General features: G+C 41.3%; 1 protein-coding gene across 1 annotated transcript; it reads right to left on the bottom strand.

The window, feature by feature from the left end:
* Positions 1 to 482: 482 nt before the first annotated feature.
* On the bottom strand, positions 483 to 10,182 carry LOC147257449 (uncharacterized). The gene is made up of 6 exons (XM_086210320.1): positions 7,729 to 10,182; positions 6,393 to 7,448; positions 5,223 to 5,510; positions 4,357 to 4,474; positions 3,533 to 3,637; positions 483 to 648 (listed from the first exon to the last, which is right to left on the bottom strand). The coding sequence occupies exons 1-6, from the start codon at positions 7,811 to 7,813 to the stop codon at positions 483 to 485; spliced, it is 1,818 nt and encodes a 605-aa protein (XP_086066446.1). The 5' UTR covers positions 7,814 to 10,182.
* Positions 10,183 to 11,207: the final 1,025 nt, after the last annotated feature.

Below are 11,207 nucleotides of genomic sequence, written 5' to 3'. Positions count from 1 at the left end.
AACATAAATCAAATTCTAAATTCGATACCAGCATTGACATTATTTTTTGATTTCTTGCGGGGTTACATTTTAATGGCACTGCGGAGGAAAATTGTGAATGTGTGAATTGAATTGCTTAGAAAACCCCTCAAAAACAGTTTTGTGCAGCATAACTGATTAAAAATCTTCTCACAACTTTTACTCCAACGTTCACACATGAAAAGTGTTTTATAATTTTTTCCTTTTCATACACACCAGTGTGCTCACCTGTCCATCATGCACACTGCTTCTTCCACGTATCCACACATGCAATATCAGTTAACGTACATTTTCTTTCAGTTTCACTTCATCACACACACACAAACACACACACAGATACACACACACACACACAAATACAAATGTGTATACAATTATATTCAGAATCGAAGGCAGGGTTTGAGAATTTGGGGTGATTTATTTTCTTTAAAAGGTTTATTTAGATAAGAAAACAGTTTAACCCCCTAAAGCATGGAAGTCCTGAGTTCTAGTGAAGAATCTGGTCCTGGTCCAGTGTTGGCCGACTCCTCCACGGAGCTGGGCTGCAGGTTTGACATGGTTATCAAGTGATGATCTTCTTGGTGCTGCGCTTTCTCCTGTGCAACGTCAGATGGCTCAAGACCTGCCATCCTGTCGGAGAGATCATCAACACGGATAAACTGCAGTGAGATCAAGGATGTGCGGACAATCACTGCGTCAAGTCGGAGCTCATTCTGACGCGGTGTCGGTAAAAATTCAGTTGCAATTTAATTTAATGTGGTTAAATTAGCTGGCAAACTGCTGTTTAGTTCACCAGTTATTGAATGACTTCCACACCAGATGGAGAATCTTAAAGTGTGCTGCAGGATAATGACACCCAGATGTAAATAGATCCCTTGACATTATAGACTAATTGAGGGGGGGGTGATAGTGTCCTGGGTTTCTAATAGTGTGTGTTTTACCGTATCCCTGTTGATTTCCCTTCAAGGGTGTCCACACCGTCCTATTAAATGACATTATGGATGCATGGAGAGGTGACAAATTCAAGGAGAAGCTTCAGTGTGAATCTGGAATTCTAGTAAAAGATTAAAGTTTCAATGGTGGTGGAAAGGTTTTGTCACCGAAATCTGCCAAAGACGTTCATGTTAATCTGCAAACTGGTGACCGCAAAAGCAGGCGACTTTCATAAACTCATCAAAGTTTTCACTGGCCCCCTGATGGACGAGGACATTTCCCTGTTTGTTTATATTCCTAGAATCGATGTCGTAGTGGGGTAGTGATATAGGATTCATTTGAAATGTAATTCATTCATAAAACTCAGTTGCTGGGAAGCGCAATCAATGTGTGTGCTAAAATAGCAGCTGATTTAGCCTGGTGAAGCTTTTAGGTAAGTGGTCATTTTCCTGATAACTCTAGAGCCCCTTCATGAGTTCTAAAACCAGAAAGTAAGCATCGTTGAACATGGTCGGTGGGCTTGTTGCACTTCACACTAGCTTCATATATTTTTAACATCTCGTACTATGGAAGAGCCCGCAGTGACGCTGAAGTCTGGCCTTCATGGATCGTCCGTGCAAAACCTGACGTCAGCTTTGTGCTTCTAACGATCAAAACTCATAAAAGTGTTCATTTATGTATATGGCCATTATGTGAAAATCCTAAAATCTCATTAACATTTGTTTTGTTACTCTTATTCTCTGAAATAATTTAAAATCCAATTACAAATCCCACTTTTTTGTTGTTGTTTTTTTTTTGTGTGTTTTTTTTGTCAGGTGATGGTAAGTTCCGGGTTGGCCTACAAAATGACCTGGTCCCTGTAGTACTCCATGCTAAATGCTAATCAGGGCCTTGCTTTTCTTGACTCTAAATTATTAACGCTGCTTATGGTGAGCGCTGTGGGCTACACTTAGACCCTCCGCTCTGCAAGGAGCTTCATGTGTGATGCGACATATTAATGAGTGTCAGTGAGAAATGGTGTGAATGGTATCAGTCAGCTCAAATTAAACTGGCTTGACTCATCGCAGTGTAGCTGCCAGATGCATCATCCAGCATGTCCCATACTGTGTGTGGTATCATTAGGGAAAGACCAGGTCTACTATAATATATAATATTTTATAAATAAATCAATATCTCTCTGATATTTAATTTTTTTTTTAATTGATACTGTATGGTGGTTTACCTGCTGTTTGAGTGTATATCGCCTTGTCAGGGAGACGTCTGTATACAATGTTTGATATTCCAAACCATATATAATATTCACAAAACCTCTCTTGTTGCTTCCACAGTGCAGACTTCTGGTGTTCCTACAGGGATTTTGAGATGATGATGCTAAATATGTGACGCCTGGATGGCAACAAGATGTTTGTTTCCATGTTTTGATTATATTTCTCCTCGTGTCTTCAGCATAAACACACTCGAAGGGGGCAACACACCCATAGGAGTGTGCATTTGATATATGCACGTGAGTTTTATTTTTCAATTTCTGTCTGGACTTCTGTTTGATTTTTCATCACAGACACAGACACACACACACACACAGACACACACACACACACACACACACACACACACACACACACAGACACACACACACACACACACACACACACACACACACACACACGCACACACACACATCCAAATAGGAACTCCCCTGAGCACAAATACATTTGGCTTATTAGTGATTCAAGACTCCGAGTGTGATTAGGGAAAAACAGTGGTATTACCAAGAAATTCCTGGAATCACACAGGACTCACTCTTGTGTGACACAGTGAGCAGCCTCTTGAGTGAGTGCACAGCTTATAAATCAGCCAAGAGGGAATCAGCTGAGAAGCACACCACTGTGATTCCTGTGAACCACAAGCTCGCAGGTCAGCGCACCGCATTTAGTCGTCTGACAACGGGCATCCGGCTCGTGTTTGGAACAAGGACAATGATGTGATCGAAGCTGGTTTTGTTGTAGAACACACACACAAACACACACACACATACATACACACTCTCAGAATCGATAGTGGCTGATAAATTTAACAGATCAGTGCATTAATATCTCGGAGGAAATCTGAGGAAAGCTGACAATGAGTTTTTTTGTAATTCCTCTATTAAATCTAATGGGTGTCATCATTAGATGGAGTTATCCAGCACCTTTTTTTTTTATATGCACCCACTCCACTGTGCTTATCTGCCATGAAATAATCATCAAAAAAAAAATGTTGAGTTGTGTGACAAATTAGAAGGAAAACTCTGGAGAAATATCTCAAAGGGGCACAAAAATGATTTGATGAGTATAAAAATTGATAGAAATCAGCCTTCACGGTGACAAAAACCTCAATTTAATTGTAAAACTAAAGTAGGACAAATCGTAGAACGACATCTTCCACCATCACCATCGCTACTATCATTAAAATCCTTCCAGCAGAGATCCAAGAGATAGTTGAAATTCAACGAGGAGTATTGAAGCGGCAATGGAGGATGGTGACCCATGTAAATGTACTCATGTAGTATACATGTTACCTCTACAGATATTTCAATACATACTGCTTAGTGTCTCCGTTGCCTGCAGGAAGTGTGTCATCGCTGCAATCTCCTCCTGTAGCTGCCTCTGGTTCAACACACCCTTCCTCGCATGACCGCTGTAGGGTACTTATACACAGACACACACACACACACACACACACACACACACACACACACACACACACACACACACACACACACACAAACACATTCATAAAATCTCATCATCCGACTTCTGCTTACATTCAGAAAATGAACCGTACTGGACAATTTGGAAAATTACCAATAAAAGCAGTATATTACAAGGTGAAAGATAATGTTCCATTTGTGTACAGAGAGAGAGAGAGGGAGAGAGAAATATACCCAACCAATACTGTCTCCTCATTTCATCTTCTATCAGCGTGAAAATGTTGGCTGCAGCTTGGGCAACATCAGAAGCAATCATGTGCCAGCACTGCTGTAAGTCCCATCTGTGATTGTAATGCTGTTGGTACTACAGCTGGCAATCAGATGGCTTAGTTCAGCTTTCAGAGAAGAAGCATTGAGATGTGGCTGGTACCATATATATATATATATATATATATATATATATATATATATATATATATATATATATATATATATATATATATATATATATATATATATATATAGGTGTGTGTGTGTGTGTGTGTGTGTGTGTGTGTGTGTGTGTGTATTAATTTGATCGCATTCATAAAAAAGAGGGAAAATAGTGGATTTGAAGAGGAACCTTTTGAGAATTCATGTGCTGGTGAGATTAAGATTGTTGTAGTAGAAGTATTACATAAACATTTGGATAATAGAATAATTACAGTACTGGATACCTGTTTTTGTTACGACATTTAAGGATATAGATGATGATGACAGCTGTCTCCAAGACCAGGAAGGCAGAAGCAAATATAGCGCCGATCTTCCAAGCTTCAAGGCCCAGCTCACTTATATCTATGAGGATAAGATAAATAGAAACAGAGAGGAAGAAAGAGAGAGTGACAGAAGAAGAACTCACTGGATTTAGCGAAGATCCGAAATTTGGGGAAAGAAAATCATGCACCACTGCAATTAAATCAACTAACATCGCATTAAACCTTCCATCTACCATGTTTCATTCTACCCTTTAGCAGCTTCAAGCTATTGCTAAAATTGCTGTATAATGTACTTTTTTACAGGAAGGTTTTATGAAGTATAAGCAAAAAATAGTTATTCTGTTGTCAATTCTTCACCTTCTTCTATGCATGTATTTATTTATGAGCAATTTATTCGCACAATACCAAACAGAGAGATTTAGAAAACACCCCCAAGGGGCTTATCCAGTTAATCTCACCTCAAAACACAAACGCTATTGTAGGAATGCAATTACATTAAAAAAAATGAAATACTGCTTCTCACCAGCCCACAGCTGACATAAACCAATGAATATCTAAAAAAGGCCATAGAGTAGACCTAAAAACAAGAAAACCCAGGTAGCACCGAGCAGTGCAGTACTGTATGTTAAAGTGTTGGGTCTCCTGTTTGTTCAAATGGAACAACATTAACTCGTTCACCTGTACATCTTCTCTATTATCTTCTAGGTTAAAAGATTAAGAATCATTTCATTTTTCCAACCCGGGAGCAGATGTTGGCTCAATAATTTCTTTTTTTGTTTTTGCGCTGATATTCAAGTTTTTGTTACGTTGAAAGCAAATGATTTCACCTGCGTTTCCAGCTGTATCTTCCACCAGCTCATTGGCCTCTCCGAGTTTCCCCCTCTCAGCCTGGGGGGGTATAACTAGTACATCCTTCACAAAATAATCCAGCGTAGGCTGGGCCACAACAGGGTCACGTGGCAAAAGGTCACCAGTCTGGGTGATGATCTCATTGCCATAGTCCACAGCGAGGGTATTGTCTCTTGCCTGCACCTCACCTGGGGATGGGCTTGGGGTGGCAGCCTTGCTCTCAGTGCTCTGCTCTACGGAGGCAGCAGCAGCGCTGTAATCAGGCTCTGGGGCAGAGATCACCAGCACTTCTAGAATAGGGGTTTGGTATGTGACACACACATGAAAATGAAGCCCAGGGGCCAAGTTTTAGGGTTTGTCGAGAGGTCCTATGGAATGCAGAATGATGTGCAACTGATAGCTAGATTGTGTTTTCAATGCTTCGAAACAATCACTCACTCTGTTATTGCACCTTTGCAGCTCATGTTTGAACATCAAATCAGTCTTTGCATGTGTCACAACAATCACAGGGCTTTAGGAGTGATAAATCGTTGATGTCCATGCCAAGATATTCAAAGTTAACATCTTCTTTGGTTCAATCCAAAAATCATTTCATGTTTGCTCAAGAAAGTGTTTGGAGTCACAATACCTTGGTTTTTCAGGATACGGGCTGGTAACTAATTTTATTGTAAAATATAATAAAGGAGGTTCTAATCTTCATTTATAAGCTTTCCCCCCCTTTTAAAGTAGGTTAAGATGCAAACAATGCAAGCTTGACTAAAGCTGCTGGGTCTGATGCAACTGAATACCATCGGAATACCATTGCAGTTTTAAGTTATTGTGACCCAAATTATGAGCAGGCTTTACATATTCAACAATTCAGATAGCTATTAGGATGAAAAGAATGAAATATGGAGCTTATTCATAAGTAAGGCATAAATTAGCTAGAAGTTTTGGATCTGTTGGGAATTTTGAGGTTTCAGATGTTATTTGCTGGTTGATCGGTGTATAGTGCCCTTTTATACATATATATATATATATATATATATATATATATATATATATATATATATATATATATATATACCTACCTACATATATCTATATAGACATAGATATATAGATATAGATATATATCATGCCGTTTTTTTTCCTACTGCAAGTCGTACCTTCTTTATCACTGTCACGCGAGGTCTCCTGTGTAATCTGTTCCTCTTCTCCTGCTTGTTGGTCCCCCTCCTCATTGCCCAACCCGTCTGATTCCTGCTGGACTACACTCTCTCCCTCGGACTCCTCTGTACCTGCAGCAGCTCCTTCCTCTACAACTAAATATCCTTCTACCTTTTCCTCTGGGTCCTTCACTGTGTTTAAATCTTCCTCCTCTGTTATCTCCTCTGCTATAGTCTGTGTGCTCTCTATTTCATAATTATCAGAAGGCAACAATATCACTTCACCTTCCATTTCTTCTGCTTGAGTTTCCTGCTCCGAAGCTTCTCCTATACCCCACATATCCTCAATCTGCTCCCCATCAGCCACCCCCAGGCTAGGGTCAGAGTCTACATCCTGCTCTGGCTCAGCTGCTGCCTCTACAACAACTGGACTTTCCTTAGCTGCTGTTTCAGCTGCATCTGTTTCTTGTACAAATACAACCTGCACATCATTGGCTTCCACCCCTGCCTCCTCTCCTGCTATAACCCTTTCCTCTGGAGCAGCTTCCTCAACAACCATCGGGCTGACTTTAGTCCCTAGAGACTCACTGATAGCCTCTACACCTGCTGGGGTCTCCTCCATAAATCCTGCTACAGTTCCCTCATCTCCAACTATTTTCTCCTCCTCAACTGCATCTCCATCCATCTCTACCGCCTCCTCTTCAACTGCACCTTTCAACATATCCACCTCCTCAGCTTCACTCTCATCATTCTCAGTCCCCGCTGGTTCCTCTTCCACCCCCTCCTGCTCTGTTGCCTCATCCTGTTTCCCTTCACCCCCTGAATCTGCCTGTCCCATAGCTGCCTCCACCACCCTCTCCAGCAGCTCCTTCAGCACTTCCTCAGCCCCACGAGCCTCCACCTGCTCTGAGGCCTCCTGCACGGCTTGTTGCACCTCTTCCAGGCTAGGAGGGGCCACCACTGGCACCACCTCAGCAGCAGGCAGCTCTGGTTCCTGGGGTAAGTTCTGTGCATCTTCAAGGGGGGCCATGGAGGATTGGAATGAGGTAAGCAGGTCTACGGACATAGTAAAAAAAAATTGTCGCTAACAAGAAACACAAATCTGGAATATTTCTCTTGTGAGTTGGGTGCTATTAACACTGAAAACCACTAAATGGGAGATTTAGGGATGCAGGAAGACTTATTTTCTCATTTTCTTAATTGCGCAGTTTCTCTCATTCATTTGTTTACTCAAAATACAACAGCAGAAGGAACATATTACATACATGCAGCTGCAAGACTACTGGAAAATATTAAATGAAATTAAATCAAAATACAAAGTGGAATGTCACCCTACCTTCAGCTATGCAGCACTGCGTCAGTAAAACAAGAAGAAATCCTTTCAAAAAATGGTACTCCATGGTTTTATTGAAAAGAAACATAAACAAAAAATATGTACTCCAAAACAGTCTCTTCCAGAAAAAAAAAAACACTTCCTTTTCTTCCCCAAGTCCTTCTTAAGTGTCAAGTGTGTGTGCACACCACCACAAGACATACACGGAGTGTGTAGACTCTTGATGGAAGGACAGTGAATCGCGTCTGGCCTGGGAGGGTGATGTTAACAGGTAATGCTGAAATGAGGGTGGGTGAAAAAACAAACAGCGCCATGTTAAATATTGTCACCTCGAGATGCCTTCGTACCAACAGGTGCCTCCATGAGAGTTGGGGGTGTGGATGGAGGTAGGGGTGTTGTGGTGGTGGTGGTGACGGTGGTGGTGGGGGGGGGGGGGTAAAATAGCACATCTATGTTAAATGCTTTCGAGACCCTTACATGGGCCGTAGTGAAGCTTGGACGGCATGTCACACACAGAGTGAACTCTGCAGGAGCAATTATAGGAGAGCTGTGAGTTTGTGGTATGAGCGATGCCACCATTAGGCCTTGACACAGAGCTAGAGTAAGTAGATGTGAGTGTAATGCAGAAAGGCAATATTTCACTATAACGTCACAAAGCAATTAAAAAGGGAAGGAACAAGAAAATGTATTTTCTTCAGGTAATATTTCATGCAGAAGGTGTTACTTTGCTACATGTGTTTTTAATCACGTTATAGCAGCTTTTTCTTTCTGCAGGCCGCAGCAGTCTGCCTGGGATTGGAAACAGTGATGCCTCGTAGCTTCCATCTATTATCTAACGGAGGCATTCACGTCTATCATGTTATGTAATGTTTATGTTAAGTGGATCGCTTGCATGTCCCCATTAAGTCTCACTACGACATGGCTTGTGTAGAAATAGACTGAATTTTGGATTGTTTCAGTAATTGGGATCTCTGTGCAAATCTACACTGTCAGCCACCGTGTATTGCTAGAGGCATCGGAAAATCCCCAGTTGAGTTTTTGTGCAGCAGTTTATTTATATTCATATCCAGGTTAGCACCGTTGAGACTTCCCAAGTGTACACAACAAACACTTGGACAGAAGTGTTAAAATTTGCCTCATCTGAAACATCCAAAAACATGATGAAATCTACACTCAGTTGCCAAGTTGGTAGTTACACCATAATAAAGCTGATCTGGTGGAACACAACATCCAACCATCCATCCATCCATTCTCTTCCACTTATCCTGTTAAGGGTCATGGGGAGCTGGAGCTTATCCCGTCAATTTTCGGGCAAGAGGCGGGGATCACCCTGGATGGGTCACCAGTCCATCACAGGGCCGACACATAGAGACAGACAACCATTCACACTCACAGTCACACCTACGGTCAATTTAGAGTATCCAATTTGGAACACAACAGCCCTGGAATAAATTCTGCTTTCAAAAGGAGTTTTAGTTGTACTGATTTTTGTTTTTAGAGGTGCTAATTTATTTTAATGGTCATTTTGGAGGTTGCTGGTGCGTGGGTTGTGGTGCAGAGTTTCTAAAATTCGATATATCCCATTTATTACAATTAAAAGCAATGGTCTGTCAGTTTACCACCTTAGTTCAGAAGAATCTCAACAGCCACAAGCTCCATTGCTCTTGTATTTGCTTCAGATTTATCTCCATAAACTGATTCAGCTTATGAATGCAGAATCTATCAGTGTGGGGTGAGATTTTAGGGCCTGGTATCTGGTTGTGGTTTGAGGGACAATTGAAGGTTCGCAGGAAAAAAAAAAAACCTTTTAACAGAGTATTTGACTTCAGCTTCATTCATATAAAACCTGTGAAACTGTCCAGTCATAAACACTCCCCCTGCCTCCAGCTGCTAATCGGACAGTAAACAACAAAAAGCAAACGGAAATGGAAGTTCTGGCTGGGATGTCTACTGGCTACAGTCCCAAAATTAAAGCTCCTATCCTAAGAGTGCATTTTGCCTAAAAAAAACTACAAGGAGATATCTCACATACCTCAAGAGCTACTGTGTGATTGGTCACAAAACATTGTATAAAATTTCAAAGTTTTCAAAATACAGTATATAGTGTTGACACCCTGCTACCACTTCCTGTAGGGCCCCCATTATGGGTTCTGCTACCACTTCCTGCTGGGCCACCATCGTGGTTATGAGCACAATGTCTTGAGATTTATTGGACGGATTGCAAATGAAGTTTAAGAGACACATTCGTCTTCCCTTTCCCTTGTAATTATGTGATGATGTTTTTCTCCCTCACCTCTCGAACTGTATTTGTTTTTAGTGCTTTGCTTTGTGCACGTCAGCCATTGCAGCTATATATTTTAACATCAAATCATAGCTTAGCCGACATTTCCTAAATAGCGTTTAGCAAAATAGCACCCAAACGTGATGAAAGATGAAGATTGTAAACTGTTCCAGAGAACTGTTAGTATTTGAAGCTCATAAGCCCTGGGCTAACCTGAAATTTGTTTCTTTTACAAACGACTACAGAATTCTGGCCAGACCGGTCTGACGTCTGACTCCTGAGCCCTTTGTGAAAATAACATGCCTTTGATAGATCACTGCTGCCCTGTGATCTGCCCAATAATAGTAGCCCTTCTGGGGAGCGCTCCTGTATCTCATCTTCCAGTGAAATCAGCTGATCCAGACCAAAGGCTTCATTGATTCTCATGCTGAAGGTCAGCGTGACCAAACTATAAACATGTGTCATAGAACCAATGAAACCTCCTCAGCTTGAATACACACACAGTCTGCTCACAGCCAAAGCGAATGATGGAAATACTGGTCGTGAAGGAATTCAGCGGTATTCTCTGTGGTTTTGTTGTTTTTGATGCCACCGGGGTGGGGATGGGGGTGGGGGGGTGGTTCTACTTGACAACACTAAATGTGCACCACTTCTGCAAATCAAACGTTATCTGCCTGAAGAGAACAAAGAAAACCAAAAAAAAAAAAAAAGAGCGCTTCGAAGGAATAAAAAAGAATTGTTCTGTTCTTTGCTTATTTTGTTGTGTTCAGTTAAATCTCTCCAAATGTCACTGATGACTGAAGTTTCTCTCTCTCTCTCTCTCTCTCTCTCTCTCTCTCTCTCTCTCTCTCTCTCTCTCTCCTTCATTCGTGACTGCAAGAGATTAGGTTTGAAAGGTTAATACAGTCACATGAGCTTCACATTGGGCTTTGTGCTACCAGGCAGTAGCACTTCATACTGGGCTTGTGACTAGGTTGGAGTGAAGGATTATTACAATGATGCTTATTGTCCACATACACATACATTCACTAGTTTATATGGACAACCAGCTCAGCCACTTTTAACTCAACATCTCTCACTACTGTACACGCACAGAATCAGCACGGCTAATGCACAAACCCCGGTTTGTAGTAAACCGGTTTGAATTGTTTCACGCACAGATCAATCCGTAATTGCATTTCAGGAGAAATAAAAAACAAAC

Source organism: Aulostomus chinensis, chromosome 8 (assembly GCF_037954235.1).
Source record: "Aulostomus chinensis isolate RoL2024-O1b breed Wild chromosome 8, RoL_Achi_v1.0, whole genome shotgun sequence".
NCBI lineage: Eukaryota > Metazoa > Chordata > Actinopteri > Syngnathiformes > Aulostomidae > Aulostomus > Aulostomus chinensis.
This window is presented reverse-complemented; position numbering and strand designations above follow the sequence as displayed.